A 21550-nucleotide genomic window follows, 5' to 3' on the forward strand; every position below is an offset into this window, starting at 1 on the left:
TTTGAGTCATTTTCAATAAAACTTTTTGATTGTGCTTCATATTGTCAATTTTTTGCAGAATAATTTGAAATAAAAATACAATTTTATAATTAAAACAAAATTTATTCGCGGAAATATCATAATTCTTGCTAAATGGTTAAATAAAAATTAGGAAAACTTATTGCTTTTGTCGCTAATTCGTATTTAATAGGTTTAAGGAGAGAAAAAATTAAAAATATAAATAAATTTATCTTTTTTGGCAATTAAAGTATAGACTAAATTCACATTTCATTAAATAAGTACGGTTTCTCTTCAATGCCAATGGCTAATTAGTGCAAATTTTTAAAAAATTTGTATATATTAAAAAGTATTCTTTCTGATACATATGCAGTTGAAATAATTAAAAATAAAAATTGAAAATCCAAAGTTAAATTTCCTTTATCATTAATTCATATTAACATAAAACTGTGCACATGCAATATGTGTATCAGATTTTATTTATCCCATTTTATCTTGTATTATCTTGTTGCCATTTATTAATCTAAATCGGTATCGTTTTAATTCAGAGATAAATATATTAAAATACTAATTACAGAAATTCAATTGTGTTTCGGTTTTCGGTATAACTTTTAAAATGTTAATAATTTTATTTCGAGTATTCGAAAAACTCTCTTTGCGTGCATTATTTACTTTTCCCTTCACTTTACTGGCATGCCAGAGACACATAATAGTGAACCGAAACCACAAATTAGCGAGAATCTTACGCAAGTAGAACTGCGTGAGTTCCTCCTGCAGTAGATTGAGGTGACGGTTGACAGTGGGAGCGACCGTGGTGACGTCGTTCTGCTGCTGCTGGGGTGGCGTGGGGGGAAACCAGTCCGTGAGCACGGCCTGCAGGTAGCCTACTTCCCGGTCGATTTCGTGCAGACGACAGGTGAGCAGGATCAAAGCCATGAAGGAGAGGCCCTAGTGGATAGAGAAAAGTGTAATTCTGAGTCACTGGCAATGAAAATTAGCAATGGGGTCACCTATTAGTGAGCAATTCAATACCAAAATAAACCATCTATTGCGCAAGGGCGTGATGCGTCCAGTCTGTAGTTTAAAATAAACTTTTTCTTATAATACAACTTCAGATATTTTTGTTATTAAATCTTAAATATAAGCATTTCAATAAGCAAATGTGAATTTCATTTACATAAATCATGTCTTAGGTCACTAAAGAATCCTTTTGGAAGACGTAACTCTTGGACATTATTAATACATTGAAAAATTCTTTTCCTCGAATTAAATAAGTATAAAATAGTAAAAGACACCTGAAGGGAGTTATGTCTTAAAAATCAATTTCACTGATCATATAATAATTAAATTTCACAGATTCAAGAGATTATCATGTATTGAAAAGCACCAACAAGAAATCCCCTTTTTAAATCCGCTATATGGAATAGTAACCTATATATTAGAAGAATAACCATTCATAATTTTAAGTGATGTGTATAAAAAATTATAGCATGTATGTCATTGAACATTTTTATTTCTATTAATCTATCGGTCATTGTTATATTGAGTTGAATGTTGATCAATCTCGGTTATAATTTCTAAAATGCTGTCTTTACATATAAATTCATATATCATGCATTATATGATATATAATGCATGATCCTGTTACCAAACAATTTACACACAAAAAAGAAATAGTATAGCGGTTTATAGTGTTATTCCAACTTGAAATCGTAATTTTGGTACGGTAAATTTTCTCCAACGTTGAATATACGAAAATTCAATTTTCTTGAAAATAATTCTCTCAAAATGGCAGAAGAGAATTTACAGAATCCGATATCAATACATTTTTTTTTATATAGTATATCCATTGTTTGCGGTCATTTGTAAGGATTTTCTTCCGTATTGTAATACACGTTTATTATTACCAGCAAAGTGAAAAGAATAAGTAGGAAATATGTATTTATTGGACAATATAAAAATGCATTCTTCTCAAAGTTTTTAGTACTTCGAATAATTCACGTTTTTGGAGCTTTGATCAATTTTCTAAATTATTTCAGAATCTCCAGCTTTTCTTCTTCTACTCCCTTCCCCCTCCCCCCCCTTTGAAATCTTCAGATGCTTTAACTAGAGCTGGATTTTAGGGTTGATGGGTCATAGGACCGATATCCGATTTTCTCTATATACAATCTTTAAATCTATGGGTTCAAATATCCTCTGAAGATTGCTGGATCATGTGTCTTATTCATTAAATGATCTTGATTCATAATCAAGAGATCCACCAATAAAATGGTATTATGCAGCTATTCAAAGAAGGCTAATTTAATCAACTTATGTTTCAATGGATAGTGATAAAAATTATCATAATCATCTAATTAAATAATAAATCCCGGAAAATATGCGATTTCTTTTAAATATAAAAAGTGATTGTATAATTTCACTAATATCTCTCAAAATTAAATTCAAATACAAATTTTATAAAATGGCAAAAGATAAAAAATGATAACTTTTTTTTAAATATTGTTTTGAATACTAATTTCCTAACCAGATTTCTTTGATAACCACACAAGGCTACTCCACCTCGCCTAATTAAAGGCATTCGATTAAATTTGAATGAAAGAATCGCCATGACAGCATTGTCGGGAACTAAGGTTGAGTCCTAAGGGCCATCACCGGTCGTGTACAAACCTTCCCTAAGGAAATACGTTCCCTCATTGGAAGAAGATAACTACCCCCCCCACCCCCCACTATTTCTGTACCCACTTGGATGACGAGAACCAATCACCATCACGGAAGCTTCTTAAAAGGTGCCTATCGGTGGGGGAGATTTCTTTGATAAGAAGCAAAACAAGAACGACGAAAATTCTTGCTTTCTGAAATATAGATCGTAAAAGTGATGCAATCCTTTATAATCTTCAGAATAGAAATTAAAAGAGAATGATACTTTTTATAAGATAGTAATAATAATAATAATAACAATTTTAACAAAAATTTGTTACAGAAATTCATTTTCTTTTAACCTCTTATTTTGTATTTTGAATACATTCATTTAATAAAAATATTCTTACATATATTAAAATTGCAATCAGAAAATTTTCGGTGCCGATGTCGAAATAAATCCTTTATGTTTTAATATGAATATTTTACAAAATCATTTCCAAAAAAAGATTGATCAAAACAATTTTTCAAAAATCATAATTATTATAACCGCTGTTCATTTAAAAGATACGATCCAGATATTGTAAAGTGAAATAAAATTGTTTAATAGTACTCAATCATTTATTTCCAAAAATATCTGTGGTTATTTCATTTATTCTTGTTCATTGATTTAATTTTCTTTTGAAAAATTATTTTCGCCTTCCGACTTACAAAAAAATAAATTTTAAAATCTATATCTATATCTATACTTATAATAAAGCTCAATGTGTGTGTGTGTGTGTTGGCGCTCTACAGGCCAGGTCATTTGACATACAGCTATCAAATTTGGTACATGTATACCTTAGAGGTCGGGAATGTGCACCTGGGGTCCCTTTTTTGAAATTTTAATTAGAATTTTAATTATTAATTAAAAACTAACTTTCCCGCCAAAAAAATCTTCCATTTTCCCCACCGCCAACTTTTCCGCCAAAAAAATCTTCCATTTTCTCCATCGCCAAATGAGTAAGGCTTCCGTTTCTTTTTTCTCCCAACAGTAATGAGGCTAGGGTTAATATTTTTCGGCGGATTGTTTTAAACGATTCTGTTTATTTTCTTAATGTTTTATGCATTTAAAATTAAACATTGTTAATTAATCCATGTTTCAGATTCATTCTGAAGTACTTTTGAATTAAAATAACACAGAATAAAGGAAATTAATAATGTATAATCTGCATAGCGTTACCCCAACTGGCGTAGAAAAATTCACGCATTTGCGTTACCGTAAAAGGCGAAGAAAATTCACGCATGCGCTTTGTATTCTGATTGTTGGCATGGCAACCATTATCAACAGACGATTTAAATTACTTTTAGGTTAGTTGTATGCTTTTTTAAGTAAATTGTATTTATGTTAGTTATATATTTTTTATATATGATTATAGTTTTAAGTACATCGTTTTTTAAGTAGTTTTTTTAACCTGTTTTCAATGATTTAAATTATTTTTAGGTTAGTTGCATGCTTTTGTAATTAAATTGTATTTTTGTTAGTTATATATATTTTTTGTATATGCTTATAGTTTTAATTACATCGTTTTTTAAGTAGTTTTTTTAAACCTGTTTTCGACCGATTATTTTAAACGATTCATTTTATTTTCTTATTGTTTGATGCATTTAAAATTAAACATTGTTAATGAATCGATCTGTTCATGATAAATCTGAGAAAATTTTGTTGACAAATTCTTGAAATATTACATAAATTAAGAAAGATATTCTTTAGTGCCCATAAAGTTTAAACGCTCAGTGACTCTATTATCAGTAATCATATTATTAAAAAAATGCTTTGTTTCAGTAAAAAATATCATTATATTAATTACAGATTAATCATTTACACTTTAATTTAAAGCATAAATTTTACGAGGGGTAACAGAAAATTAGAGAGATACATATCACGTTATGACAAGGCCTTTATAATATTATGAGTAAATTATATGACTATCAAAATTTGAAGTTTTAAAATATTTTGTGAAGAATCTATTAAAGTTAGAATTGCGTAAAATATTTAATGGTACGATCGGAGTTTAACCCCCTGCTTGCGCAATTTTTAAAAATCGCCAACAATGGCCTTGCGAAATGTACAAAAGCAAAGGACCAGATGTTCAATCATAGTGCATAATAAAGATTGCCAGCTTTGGCGCGTTATCGCAACTTGGCGAAGAAGAGGGTTAAACTCCGATTCAACCTATTTAATTATTAAAATTTAAACGGACATTAAGATTGGCGAACCGGCTGGTCGCCAAAGGCGGCTAGTACAAAATAAAATATAATTTCAGATTGCTTTATTTTTGTTGTTGTTGTTTACACTACTTACAATGAAATAGATATCTATTATGTATTTTAAACATTATATATGATGAGCATATTTACATAGATTGAATTTTTACGTTTTACGCACAATATCCGTTTGAAATAAAATCCATTAAATTTGAAACAATATCCGCTTATAATCCGTTTGAAATAAAATGAAGTCGAGAAACATAAATTCAACTTACGATCATTTTAATTTTACGACCTATCAATTGGAATGGATGTTAATAATTAATCAAGAATACCTTGTTATTAATTTTATAGCATATTCAATATATGTAGGCTAGAGAAAAATTTAAAAATAGGTTAATATAGAGTAGCAATTTTAATAAATGAATATTGAATGCATTAGAATAGATAATTGATTAGATACTTAATAATTATATACTTAAATGATTATATGCTTAAAAAATAATTAGACAAAAAATAATTAGATACTCAAAAATCTGGTTAATAAAAAAATGATTAAGAAAGTATATATTTTTTTTCTAGCTCTATCGGGTTTCTCCTGTTGCAACTACATATTCATACTAATTTGTTGGTCCTAGGTTTTGCGCTAGAATATTGAGGTCAAATCCGGATCTGTGGTAAAACAAGAATGGTGAGGCCTTTTGGGTTGCTTATTGAGATTCCGCTCTTGGATAGAGATCTCAAGTTCATTTCTAACTAAGTAATAACTGAAATTTTACGCTTAAGATATTATCAAATATTCTACTCTCTCATCAAGTCATTTCCCAGTTCACCAACAAACTTGGCCCTCTGGCTACACTTAAGTGGCCAAATAGCATCACTTTAGGCTATTCTTTTTAAGATTCCACATTTACATTCAAACAAAGTAGAAGTGCACATACGCTAGCATTAAAAAAATAATACTCTAATATCAGCCAAGAAAGCGGAAAAACGTGCTATTGACTACCCACGTAAATGCCATTCAAATCAGAAGCAAAACATCACAAAATAGGATGCTACTTGAGAACAAACTTGTTGAAAGGGAATGTTCAGTTGGAGTTTTTAGCAAGAGTATATATATATATATATATATATATATATATATATATATATATATATATATATATATATATATATAGGTTTAATTCTTAGATGCATGAATTCTCTATCTTGGCGACACATAGTTTAGATGATGAATTCAGTTCTGAAGATAGATTTTTTTCTTAAATAATAGATGAAATGGCATAATTACATTCGTTTGATCCAAATTAATTATTATAATATTTAAGCTATTTAAGTATTCCATGTAATCTTTATTTTTAGTAATATGGGTTAGTAATGGAAATTTTGAAAATTCTATAATTCGATGCACTTTATTTTTCCATTTTGTTAGAATTATAAATGGAAAAGAAAAAGAAAAGGAAGCTTGTTAGAATAGAAAAGGGAATTAATTAAATGTATTTTTTCTATTAAGAATAAATTAATATTGTATGAATACGCCACTAATCAAGAATATATTTATAATCTTTACTCATTCCAATTAAAAAATATTTTTTTGTAATCTTTGACGATTGATTTAAGAGTAGAATAAATATTTTAAGGGATTTCTTTTAGATTTCTATCTATATTGATTTATAATGTTTCTGATTAACAATTGTTCCTAAAATATAATTGACTGGCTGACATGGCAACAAAGTTTGTTAAAACAATTACTTCAAAAGTATAACATTCCCTTCATACTGATGCAATAAAATCTTTGAAGAAATAAATTAAGCTTTAAGTAATGATTTTCTTTAGGATTAATAATACTATTACCGACAACTATTTTTCTGTAAATGCTCGCTTCGTTTTTGTTCTATAAACGTCTTGAAGCAATAACGAAAAAAAAGAAATCTGAAAATGGAAAGTAATGAATTGGGATATTGCGATTTAGAAATTTCGTTTTTACTTGTTTTTTTTTAAATCAACAAAAATTTTCTGAATACCTCAAAAACAAAAATATTTAAATAATAATATTATGTTCATAGAACAAAGTAAATAAAACTAAATCACTTCCTATTCAGTGCCTAAGTTATTGTTTACAGAATTAATTAAACAATTTGAAATTCCCTGACAATCGCATCGCACAAAATGATTCTGAAATTAAAACTCCCTGGAATATTGTGAACATATTGAAATCAAATAAATATTTACTAACTATCGGACAAATAATTTTAATCAGTGAATAAAATGTAAGCAAAATGAGTTGTTCGTAGGTAAATCAAAAAGTTCTGGAACTAGCTATGTAGGGCGCTAAGAAACGAAATACAGGATTTGCTTCTAGCAATAATGAGCTACAATCATGATAAAACAGTATGCCAAGTGATAATGATGTGTTAATATCAGCAATTATTAAAATGGAGATGTCAAATACGTGAGATAGGTTGAGATTAGAAACATTGTCATCCCACGACAAACTAAGTGGATAATTGAGCAAGGGGCTTGTCATTTAGCATACTGCCTTGTCACAATTTCAGGTTATTATAATTGGAGATATTATAAATCTTTCAATATATCTTAGCTGTGCCAAACTCATCCGACAGCACATTGATATTGGAACAAGAAAAAAATTAAACACTCTTCATTATTATTAAATTATATACTCTTCAAGAAATAAGCAATAAAAGACATGAAAGATGGTCGGAAAGCTGTTTATAAAAATATGCTCAACAGTGTTTGGGAATTAAGGAATAAAATAATTAACACTCATAAACAGTTACTTTTCCTAGCATCTCAAGGACGTAATAGCTTTTGATTATTAATTAAATCTGAATAAATATTAATTGATTTCTGCATTTCAGTTGTAGAATAGTATGATTTAATTTTATATTGAAAAATTGCCGCTTTAACATCTAGTCCTTAATATTGTTATAGCAGAAAACGTATTTTACATAGAATATTTTCATGCAAATTCTAATTATTTCCAATAAAGCTATCAAATGATGAAAAGATTTGAATTTCAGATGCACAAAGTAATACGAAATTGCTATTAAAATGGAACTATCCAATTTCAAATAAGTTTATTCAAGAATTATTTCTTAATTAGTTTAATCTGGCTTCTATTCTTCGAGTTAATAACTTACTAATAAAATACATCAAATGCTCCAAAAAATGCATTATTTTTTGCAACCTAGTAAATTTAATTGGCCTTAAAAGTCAACAAGTAAACTGCTGAGTCACAAATTATATTGAAGGATATTTCTTTTTGAATACTGCGAAGCTCGGGTCAAGCGATCAAGTCTGCCGAATGTTACCTTCAAAGGTTTTTCAAGTATGTTTCAACACTGAACTTGAACTCCGACTTCCTCGTGTCGAAATTCTTTTAAAGGGGAAGGAATCTTGGAAGTGATCTGTTCATAATCAGCAGTTACACGTGTGTTTAATTCATACAAGTCTTAAGAAAAATCCCGGAAGAGAAAATATTGAATCGCAAATTGAAATAGAATAAAAATAAAAGTTCTTTTTTAACAACTCATCAGAATATCATATAATAAAAGTTCGCAATGTAAAAAAGATAGAAAGACCGAACATGAACACATTTTCTATGCTTGTTAATATATAATTAATTTGTATAGGAACCTTTTTTTAAAGCTTTGAATCTTCATTTCAGTTAATGCATTCATATAATGCAATTTTGTATTCTAATCCCTTTATGCATCAAAGAAAGGATCGAGTTCATACTAACTAGTAAAATTAAGAAAGCTTTCTTAAAAACTTAAAAATATTAAATAAATTTAAAGATTTGAAAGGAGTTCATTTTAAAAGCTGAAATATTGTTAATAAAATCTTTTGCTACTGATGTGAATCACTAGAACAGAATAGTTTGTTAAAGAAAGTCTTATCCATAACGAAAAAAATCGTTGAATAATAGAATAAAATTACGAGATAACAAGACTCTTAAATAAGTTCCATTATTTTCATTTAAAAAAATCATTAAAAATTAAACTGGAATTAGTAAATAATATAAATTTTCTTGAATAAATTCCATTATCTTCATTGAAAAAATTGTTGAATAATAAGCTGGAATTACTAAATAATACAATTTTTCTTTTAAAAAATGTACATTTTTCTTTCGAAGCTGAACTAAAGCGACAATCAATGCTCAGTGATTACTATTTTTACCCAAAATAATATAAATTCTCCTTTTGTTCGATAGATCGTTAAAATTTCTTGTGTCCTAAACTTCTATTCAAATACAGAATATTTTAATGGATTTTTTAAAGTAATTAAACATTTTATTCCTCAAAACGACTCATAAGTATTCTAGCTTGGAGGAATGATCTGAAAAGCATTGTTATGTAATGTTTAAAATGAAAAATATAGTAATCTATCACTAATCTCATCTAATATTCAATCTAAATCTAATAATCATATCTAAATATTATGATAGATAGTTTATGTTTTATAAATGAGCAAATCATTTATATCACAAATTTACAACTTAATCATCAGAAACTATTAACTTTTATTAAAACATTTTTTATTTAACTTGATTTACTTCTCGTTTACAAATTTGGAATTATGTGACAGTTTTTCAATCTCTTCTTGATGTGCTTGAGTTTTTGAATTTGTTACTCGATCTCAAAATGTTATTTTCAAATATTAGTATTTAAATATCACATAGGAATGTTAACTGATAAATGTAATGGAGTTTTGAATCGATATGAGTAATATCATTTGGTAGTCAAGGTGAAAGAAAGACGAATTCAAGATTCCATAATATTCGTATGTATAATAGTAATTTTTCTAAATTCGTGAGAAATTAGTTGTTCCATATAAAAATTTCGAAATTTTTGTGCACTTGTGTGTTCTAGATGGTAATGCTATTTTTTAATATTTTTGGAATTAAATTATAAGTTAAACCAGTAATTTAATTAAAGTTTTATTTTGTATTAGCGGTGCCACCTAGTAGTAAATTTGAGAAAAAAAAATTGTTCTGAAGATCTCATAATATTTGTAGTAATACTTTATAAATTAAAGTCTAAAAAAGGAGATCGTAAAATAAAGGATCTTCATTTAATTATACTTACAAAGCTTCTAATAAATATTTTTTCCGTTATCTACTGTTACTCATAAACTAGCAGGATTATTTACAGAATATTTTATTAATTATTTAAGTGGAAAATCACTTTTACATCTTCTGAATAATATATAAATTATTTTTGATACGTTGATCTGGCATTCTTGGTTTAAATTATGGGATTTCTGAACATTTTTTTTATTTAGCCATATTTTTTCACACGTTAATATTTGAATATTTTTTTTGCCACGATATTTCTATATATTTTTTGTTTAGTCATTAGGCCACTTATGTTTCATTACAGTCATTCTAAATATGACAAATAATATTTTACACAATATTTCTAATTTATATAGATGGAAGAAAAATGATTCATACATTATCACTATATAGTAAATATATATATATATATATATATATATATATATCTGCAGAGGCAATGCTGCGTTCCAAAGTCTAAATTGTTTACTCCAGAAATACGAAACTTGGACAGTATATACTTTACAAAATAAAAATGTGTTTAAAATTTTAATTAATTAAAAAATTAAACTGAAGTTTGACATTTTCCAGCAATAATTTCAGAAAATATTACAGTACAAAATTAAATTTTACATCGTCTTAAAATTTTAAAAATTATCCTTTCAGTGATTCTCTTTCTTTTTTTTTTTTGGCATAGAAATTTTTTCTGTATTTATTCATTTGAAGAAAAATATTTTAAGCATACTTTTTAACAAGAATACAAACATACGCAAGAATTCTGAACGAATATTAAACTTATCACAAATGGAAAAGGAAGAAGAAAAAAAATTATAGAAAAAGATTAAAGTTATTGATAAAAGTCACTATTAAAGTTACAAATAGTTTTGATATTTTTACTTTAGTTTTACAATCCAAATTACCATCGATATAAATACAAGAAATAATGAAAGAGAATTTCTAAACTAGTGATCTTAAACTTCTGATGAATATCAAAGTATATTTCAGGAAAGCAAACAACATATTTACTTAATTCCGAGAAGAATTCCGAAAAGATTTAAATTTATATTTCAGAAATGCTGTTAATGTGAAAAAAATGCCAAATTTTATAATGCTTTAAGTTAGAAATTATGTTACATTATTAAAAGGCTAGAAGAACAAGAATGCATACATTTTGTTTTACAAATTTTAAGATAGCCGACAGAAAACAAGGGAAAGGCATAATGAAATGAATAGAACGGTGTAAGAATTCTGAAATTATGTGAATTATGTGTCTATCAGGATTTGAAACTAAAAAGCATTTAACTATATAAGTTATAAGAAACTGTAGAACTGCAGAAGAGGAATATTAAGTTATATAAAATATTTAACTGAAAATTTTAGTTACTATTAATCCCAGCGAATCAGCTGGTCGCCATAGATGGCCAATATAAAAATAAATTTTTGAAAAGTCATTATAGATGTATATACATCTAATTCACTAAGATTTAGTTATAATGCTTTTTTCTAATTATCGTAGAATTAATTCACAGGAATATTTGATTACCTATAAAATCTATCAAAACCCATTATCATTGATACTGTTATTATTTGTTAAAAATATCACAATTTCTGTAAAATAAATTAAACTATTGATTTGAGTTAGATTTAAAATAATTATGAAAGATTTAGATATCTCAAAAATAGTATCTGTCGATTACTTTTATGAAGTAATTTTTTCTTATTTTATTCCTTTTCCCATCATTATTTGTTGAATTTTGTTTATATGATAATCTAAATTTAATTTTTCATCGCCTTACCATAAAAGTGAAATGAACAATTATGAGTCAATTATTGAAAAAAATTGATTAATGTGAAAACACTTCAAGATTTTATTGACAGTAAATGCGGATTTATGTCTTTTTTAAAAAAAATTAATTAGAATAAATCGTTAGTATTGCTCCATTTAATTTTAATCAAGTGATTCTTTTCCGCTATTTTAATCTAAGAAAGAAAAATCTTTTGCTTATAATTTACACAAATAACATGAGGAAATAAGAAAGTGAAATTACATTACCGCAAAAGACACAATCAATTTGAAGATAGATTAATCCAATAGCAACGTTTTAAATGGCACTATTTGTAATAGCTGTTAGAATACTTCAAGTATTTAATAAACATAATAGGTGCATGACTATTTAACAGTAACTTCGTACACAGTTTTCGTGTATGTTACAATTCGTCGCTTAAAAATTCTTTACAGTGAGAATGAGGAACTGCCAATGCATAAAAGATTGAACTGAAATTAAACAGAATTAAAAAATCCCGTAGGGACAACTAATCGCCATCGGCAGGTAGTTTTTAAATATGAATGAAGCAACATAAAATAAATAAATAAAATTTTATAATTGTACAGTCTTTTTTATTCTTCTTTTCAAAATTATTTTTTTAAAAAAATAGAGTTATTTATAATAAAAATGTTATTAAGTACGTGGTTGTAATCGAATTTTCAAAATATGGAAGATATAGACTACAGGAAATTACATATTAAGAAATAAAAATATGAAGAGATATATATTTTTTTTAAATCTAAGACAAAGAAAAAATTTTTTACAAGTATCATTAATAATAAATTGCTATTTTTTTTACATATGCTGACAGACTAATAACTGCTATAGTAGATTGCTAAAATTTAAATAATAAACAATTTGGTAATATCCTGATTGTTTTATATAGACAAAGTAAATAGCTTAAAGCAAATGAAGACTCCTAAAAGGAAGTAAGTCTATTTCGCTTAAAGAATCTTTGACAAAATTAGAGCATTTTGATCTACTTTTAAACTTGATTTCAATACAATTATCTTTATAGGCGTATCGCTCATCACTATCGCCTGAGGTAAAAAAAAAAGTAGGTGTGTTCTTTTAATGATATCTTGAAGAACAAAGAAAGAGAAACATTATCATGAAGTTCATTTATCATGCTTGAATAAAATGTATTTATGAATTTACACATAACACTTTAGCACGACTTACTAGCAAGCATCGTTCTGTTGCCATATTAACCTTATGAACTGTAAATTCTTTAACATGGCGGGCGATACAACAATTGCCAAGCAAGATATATTGAAGTTTTATTTTCATTTTCATATTTTTATTTGCATAAATCTGCAGTAAGTGGTAGTTTTTATTCTAATATGATCTTCATAACATATATAACATTCTATATATATATATATATATATAAAGTTTGGAATTTGCTAATATATATATATATATATATATATATTAAAAAGCTGATGTTAAGAATTATGCTAATATTTATATATGAGCCATTGTTAAATTAAACAACATGCAGCAATCAGTAAGTGCTATTTAAAAACAAAATACTTCGTTTGTACTTATATTATACTTTTTTTTTCTCCTTTAAGAAATGCATCCTGCTAATTAAAAGAACTGTTTTTCAGATTTTTATCTCTATCAGTTACATTAAAGAAGGAAACAATAATAGATTTGGCTTGTTCAAAAATTGCTTGTATGAGATTTCTTTTTATATTTTGTTGCTGGACCATTCAAAGCATAATTTAAGTTATATATTTAGAACTCCACAAAATTATGGATAAAAGAACACACTTATTTAAAGGCAACTTGTCTGTATATATTTCATTTAAATAAAAGTCTTTGGTGTCAATTTCCACTTATCACTTTCAATGTTCAAGATTGTCCACAACTTTGAAGCTTATTAATTAGCTGGGAATTTTATTTAGCTTAAGTTTAACTGATGTATTTTTGAAATATCACGAAAGCTATTTTGTGAGAAACCTCTCAATTTTAAACTGCGATCAAATGACGAAAATGGCATTTAAACTTATACTTGTCTCTCCAAACTCCACTATCACATCAATGGCAAGGCATTCACTAAAAGAGGATTGACTATTCAGTATTCTTCGTTTTATTTAATTTTCGGGGAAATAATTAAAATTACTAAATCAAGCATTCATTTGTTAAGAAGTTGCAAGTTTTATCGTCATCACTATGTGACTCATTCCCATGGTACACTCTCTTCCAGGAAAGTATTATTTCCCTTTTAAAGAGCTTATAAAAACTGCAAGTTTTGGAACCAAAAGAGTAATGTGCTAGAATTTTGGTTTGGGAAAACATTGGGAGCCATCTTTTTATAGAATATTTCATTAAATAATTTTTAAATAATTATCTAACTAAAATTCTTTGAATTTATCACTTTGTTCCATTGGCTTATTTCATTTCGCTACGAATATCTTGGATTCAAAAAATTTTATCTCATAGAAAGGAATATGAAAAATTCTAGAAAGAAAGAAAGATTAAAAATGAAGAAATTCTTTTTTTACTTTGGAACTATATATTCATGTCATGGAACATTCTTTCATACGCAGTAATTCTTTCATATGCTCTCTGTATAATACTAAATGATTTCACAGCTAATATTATTATTCATTTGACGAAAACACGAGCAAAAGAGAAAAGAAAATAAATTGATCATAACAATGATCGTTTTTAATTACAAAATGCAGTTATTAAAATCAAATATTCAAAAATATCTGATCTAATTAACGGATTACGTTTAGATTAAAACATTACTTCATGATAACATAAAACTATTTTATTTATTTTATAATGGGTATTAATTAACAGCGTAAACTTTATTCAAACGCATTATCAGTTTTATTTTTTCAATACAATGTCAATAAAAACTAAAAAAAAAAAAAAAAAAGATTTCTTTTTATGTTTTTGAAAGAAAATAAAAACAAATTAGAAGTTAATTATTAATAATCTTTCTTTCGCTTTTTTTTGTTTTTTTTTTGGATTTACTATAATAATTATATTCTAATATAAATTCAGCTTGAATTCATAAAAGTAAAAGTTTTTTTTAAAAAAATTTTGATGCTTACTTGGTCAAAGTGAATTCTTCTAAATTTTTGAATTTTCCTTTGTGACACATATTTCTTTAATTCTTCTTTACATTCCTAACCTAAATACTGCTAGCATTAAATGTTTATAAACGCTTGATGGCATTCGACTAGAGTTAATCAAGTTACTCTTCATTCTGTCGCTTTTTTTTTTTTTTTTGTTATCACTTTCATTTAGAAAATTTTTTAAACGAACAGTTTTGCCAAAAGAACTAGAAGAAGAAGGAAGAATTTTTAGAAGAGAACTAGAACGAAGAAATCAATTACTTGGCTAAATTAAAAATTCCAAAATCATGCAGAATTTTAAAAAAACTGATTAATAACATCTCCCAGGTATTTGCCTTCAAATTTTCAGAATTCCAGAGAAATGCAATAAAAAAATTCTAATATAAAAAATGAAGATGAAGGATAGAATTTTAATGCTGTTTAAATAACCCATTTTTAATTTCGTAACGAATGAACCGGAAGTTAGATATTCCGAGTCTGATATGAATATGGTCACGTGTATGGAACTAGAGTTCTGATTTATTATTATATTTGAAATCGGTCATCTCTGGCGACAAACTGGCTCGCCAAAAATATTAGTAAATTTTATTTCAATTAAATCTTTCAGATATAACTTCATGCCCATTGTTTCGCCAAACTGGTAGGTATTAAAAACCGTGTCATTTTAATTATCTGACATATTTTCTGTTATTATGTACATGAACTTTTCTAATTTTAAACCAGTTCTGAAAATCAAATTGTAATTAAAAATGCAAATGTTCGGTTCATCTATCTTCTAAATTTTGTAGTATTATAATTTCACTTTTTTATTCGTCTAGTAAATTACACAGAGAGTAAAGAGAATGTTTCTTTCGCAGCTATCAGGAAAATAACACTATAAAGTAATGGATGAAATTTCGAGCAATAATGTAATCTAATGCTAAAAATTAAACAAAGAAATATCTTTTTAAAAACTGCTAAAATTTAGGAAAAATTTACATGACTGTTAAATAAATAACATTAAAAATACTTTTTTTTTTAATTTTGAAAGAGTGTGAAACTTTCCTTTTGAGCAATAGTATTTAATTAAGTTATCGCAGAATAAAGTGCAAAAGTTCATCATTTTAGGTCAATCAATGGCGGCCTCGAGTAACTACAGTTTATTGACTAGCGGATCTTTTTCAAGAGGCCGTTTAAATAGTATAAAATCACTTAAAATAATGATATTCAAAACTTCTCAACTTATTTTTAATGTTTTGATCACAGAACAGTAGATTTTTAAATTTCTGATATCTTTAAAATTTTAATGTGTCAATAATATTTTATTAAATATGACTGATAGAAAAAGAGGATTGTTTAAAAATTTAAACTTCGTAGTTTTTTAGCTCTGCATATATTGACTCAAACATACAAAGTGTAATATTTTACTCCATTTAAAGCATTATTTCAATTGGTAGTCTATCCCAGTTACTAAAAGTTTAAAAAGTAGTCTTTGAACAAGATTAGAGGAGACATTCTGTATAATTTAAGTAATTAATTTTTAAGAAAATTGATTATGTTTTTATGAATCATAAGTGTTTCTAATCATATCACTTACAATATCCACTGATTCTTGCACTCTTTAGAATTTTTATCCAAATAGGCACAAAAACATTAAAAATAAAAAAAATGATGAAGTCAAGAAAAACAAATAATATTCATAGTCATTGTTGAGGAAGTTTTATGAAATCTCAATAAAATAATAAACACGGTGTGTGACCAACATTTAGAATTTTGAAATATTCAAAACAAAGCATTGCTATTGCTCCGTCATTTACCAATTAAATTTAATCCTTAGTTGTGGCCGAAAAAACAAATGAAGAACCTAATTTCGTAAGAATTCTCTGTCTTAATGCTAGATTTCATTTGCTGTGTCTTCACACCATTACGAAACAAAGTATTATTTACAAGAATGATTGTCACCAATCAGTCTTGCTGCGTTGTCAAATTAATGCCTACTACCTGTTTAGCAATAGCGATCATTCATTTCCCTGTAAAACTATATAGGTGTGTCTACGCTAAGGAAAGTCAGGTATTGTCTTCCTGTTCTTTCAAGAAAATGCGCGCGTCCGTAAATGAAACAATCGCATCGGATTTTTTTTTTACGTTTCGGTTCGCCGCCTAACGAATTCAAATTCACTTTCCGAAATCTTGTCTACGGCTATTTCACGGTTTTGAAAGCCTTTCCATTGAATTATATAAAGGAAAGAAAGATAAAAGGGAACTTTCGATAATTTTAGACTTTTTCTTTCTTTCTTTTTATCTCCAGTTCAAAAGAGAATACAGATATGCAACTGAGAATATTCTATATTTACTTCTCTTTTAAATTCGAATTTATAAGAAATGTCTCGTAAAAATCTTATAATTTACAGTTAGCCGATAAGAGTGGTTTAAACAAGGTTTTGAGATCTTTAAACAATTGGAAAAAAATCTATAGCAACTGGATATGAAAAGCTAATACAATGCATTTAAATTTCTGAATTCATCTAACACGGTTAATTAGTAATTATTGACTTGCATGAGGATATTCAAAATATCTCAAAATACAATAATTAAGATTTTATAAACCGGTTTAGAATACAATTCCATTTTAGAAAATTATTTGGATTATATAGGTTGATTTATGTTTCGCTGTTAATTAAAACAACATGCATATGAAAACGTATATCAACTCTCACCATCTGCAATATATTTATTTGATAAAAATTTCAAACTACATTTTCGTTTCTTTTCAATTTAAAATCAAAGGCATGTATTTTTTAAAGGATTCCAGTTGGAATCAAGAAATTAAAATGAACCATTTTATGAATAATATTAAAGCTAAAGCTAATTTTTATGTAATGATTTTTTTTTGAATAATTATAATTTTTACTTTGCCATTCTATAAAACCATTCAAATTCATTTTCTCAATTTTTGATAAAGTATTTCATTCAAAAGTATAGAACATGTTTTATTCAACAATAAAGAAGTATTCTGTTATGAGTCTATGGGGGAAAATTTATTTTTACACTTTCACTTTTCAGTCCCTTCTAATATAAAATTCGCAATATTAATGCGTAATTTAAACTGGAAATGGGCATTTCCAATTAACAGATATAAAGAGAATTATTTTGTAGACTCAATTTTCGATTTTTTTTTTTAAATTTTCGTTACTCGTAAAGATTTAAAATCTTTATTTTAATATATTATACAGAAATGATAAATATAAGGATAAAAAAAGTGTTTATATAAGCGGGGAATAATTTTTTAATGACGAATTTCATAAATACAATTGAAAAGTGAATCTAATCTACCAGTATGGTCGAAGCATTGAAATATAAAATCATCATTTTTTACTCCCATAAATGTATTCACTTAAATATTACATAATCCAGATAATTAATTTATGTATTCATGTAAATATTTATATCTTCACATTAGTACAGAGCAAAGTTATACTTTAATATAGCTTTTATATTATTTTATTTAATAGAGATTCAAAAAGTCTGATAATTTCAACTACCAGACTAGGTTGAAAATCTGAATTTGGATAAAAATTTGCATTTTTATTTTTTGCAGTTTCAAAAAGTAGGCGCGTTTCTGTCTGCAGTGATATCCCTATTTTATCTCTATGTCAATTAGAAGCCAATTTATAGCATTGATTTGTAAGTAATATTCGTTTATAAGCATTTAAACATTATTAACGCATTTTCTGAAGAACGAATTTTTCATAATTCTACTGTACGAGTATCGTCATATCTCAAAAAATAATCAAGATATCTTTATGAAATTTATAAATAATGCTATTTATGTTATGCAGAACGTAATGAACAACGGATTTGATGTTCTAAAAGTGGATTTATGCTCTAAAAGTAGATTTATGATTTAATGTAAATATTGTTGAAAAAATTCTAAAATGTCATAGATAATTTCATATTTTGTTTTTGAATGTAATTCTTAGATAATAGTCAGTTACAGTCTACGACATGTTACATATGTAATAAATAAAAAATATATGCATTATGAAATTTCAATTAAAATTAAAATCTATTTCTGAAAACAAACTAAAAAAATTAAAAATTATTTCTGAATCAAACTAAAAAAGATATAATTCTATTTAGAGAACACTAATGCTGCTACTACTAAAACACAGATGAACTTAACCAAATTAGTAAAAATGCTAAGTTGTTGGACAAAGTCAGACCCTTCACAGAAAAAATCCCTTGTTTGAATCCCTGCTTGAGAGTGACCCTTGAGAAAGTCTTCAAGCCGGATTCGTAATTTCTTCCTTTTTGATTCTATATTTATTCTTTTTGCTAATATTAACTTGATATTTTTACTAATTTGATTACACATGTAATGTTACAAAGAAAAATAAAAAAATTGTAACACTTTTTTGTTTCTTTAGAACAATCCTAGTTTTTGTAAATAAATACTAAAATTTCAAAATATGCTTTTTTTTCAAAAGCTATATATATATATATATATATATTTAGATAATTTCACATTTATTACTCATTTTATCCTTATATTAATAAAAAAAATCAAAACATTAAAATATTTGTTTATCAGAAAAATCTACTCCGAACCTAGTCGAATTCTTTAAGTACACAAAATATTGAAGTTTTAAGCATGACTTTCAACAAATTTTACAAAACTTATGGCACTGATCCTTCAAATTATTGTAATGTCAGTAGATTAATTTTCCATATGAAGCATCCCCTTAATGAAGATATAAACATGTTTCTTTATATATTGAAGCTCACAGTGGATCTAAAACTTAACCCTTCAACTTACTTAAGATATAAATGACTTCCTGGATCTTTTTAACTCTACTAATTCCTCAGCAGCACAAAATATGTATTTGTTTATCTTTTGTTACGTGCTGTCAAAGCATGGCATTAAAAACAACCAACCAACAAGGAAAAAGCGGTTTTTTTCAATGCCAATCTCACGATCTGGCGTTCAATTTAGTTGTCTTTAGCCCATAATGACATAATAGAACAAAAAAAAGGAACCGAGAATTAGTAGACAGCTGACCTGCCACATAGTAGGGTGAGAAGTGCAGATCAAATTGTATCTCTCGCTAGAAAACCTGTTCCTCCCTTGGAATATCAATGGACATATTTTAATGTTAATCTCTCTCAACGGGTTGGCTGAATATAGCAACAGGTATTGAAAGACAGAAGCATTAATGATATTTTAAATTCATTATACCTAAAGATGACCGCTTCGCAAGATAATGAGGGATTTGATGTGACAGGATTCCCTTCAAGGAAACGCCCTTATATATTTAATTTTTTTTTCTCGCCCAGTTCAAAATATATTTTGAATGTGGTATTGTCCTTGAAGGTCATTAGGATTTAAATGGGTTATCGGAGCAATCTTGGGAGAGATTCGAATGCGGAAAGAAATATGAGCTTGCAAAATAAATGCTATTTATTCTTAGAAATAATTCCTTAGTGATATAAATAATTATTATTAAATTTTAATAATTACTGTCTGTATTTAATTTGATTTGACTATAGTTTAGACAGTTTAAGTCTCGATTTGAAGCTAAACGAAGACCGTTTTGGTATGATCCTCGCAATTATGAATCATATTCGGGTGACGAAGATTACACCTGAGCTGTACTGTTTCTCCAAATTTTTCCACCATATTATTGAGAAAACTTTGAAAGAAGAAGACAGTTATGACCTTAATACTATGTTTAAAAAAAAGAGAAAAGATTTCTTTAAGACAATTTTTTCCTCCAGTTTTTGATCCAGAGTTTGCTATTCATTTCCAGTTTGATTTATTACTGTTATTATTATATTTTTTTTTCGTTGAACGATGAAAATTCTTAAATGAAAGGAAAACAAACTTTATACAATGCTATCTACTCTTGGTAATAAGTTTGTTCGTCTAGAATATTCCTGGCTTTCCTAGTTGTATACCCGAATATTGATTGGTTAATATGGTAGGTAAATAGCAGGTTGAGACTAAAAGAGTTATTTCATATATTGAATAGAAATTATAAATGCCTTTCTTAATGTTTTATTTCTTAATTGGCGCATTTATTACATTTTTAGACAACATTAGAACTTAATATTGTTATGATTTCTGATCCAAAATGTTATGGCGTTGCATAATTTTCAAGAAACTTTTGACAAATTTCCTTTCAATTTTCCACTCTTAATTATAGAAATTAGGAGAAATTATTTAGAAAAAAAATTAGAAATTATCTTCTTAATATTTTTTTATTATTTTCTTAAATAAAAACTCTTTTTTTTTTTATCTTTCCAGTATATTCTTGATGAAAAAAATAATTTTAAAATCATAAATAAAACAATTACGATTTTATAACAATTTTTTCATAAAAGGCGGCTATTAATAAAGACTATTTAAGAAATCCAGTTTTATGTCAAATTTGAACATAAAACTGGTGAACATAAAACTTGATGAAAAAAATAATTTTAAAATCATAAATAAAACAATTATGATTTTATAACAATTTTTTCATAAAAGGCGGCTACTAATAAAGACTATTTAAGAAATCCAGTTTTATGTCAAATTTGAACATTTGATTAAGTTTCTTAAAATATTGCCTGATTCTAAATGTGTTCTGTATTTTTCGGAGAAATTCATTCTTTACCTAAGAGCTTCTCCTAATACAAAAATAACAACT

At 26.7% G+C, this 21550-nt stretch overlaps 1 protein-coding gene across 1 annotated transcript in view; it reads right to left on the reverse strand.

Moving 5' to 3' along the window:
* LOC129983602 (uncharacterized) overlaps positions 1 to 21550 on the reverse strand; it is a 60211-nt gene that overhangs the window by 21911 nt on the left and 16750 nt on the right. The window contains exon 2 of the mRNA XM_056093133.1: positions 744 to 945. Coding sequence (XP_055949108.1) covers positions 744 to 945 — 202 coding nt within the window. The remainder of the gene's footprint in view (positions 1 to 743; positions 946 to 21550) is intronic.

The sequence above is a fragment of the Argiope bruennichi genome, chromosome 9 (genome assembly GCF_947563725.1).
Source record: "Argiope bruennichi chromosome 9, qqArgBrue1.1, whole genome shotgun sequence".
NCBI classification, from domain to species: domain Eukaryota; kingdom Metazoa; phylum Arthropoda; class Arachnida; order Araneae; family Araneidae; genus Argiope; species Argiope bruennichi.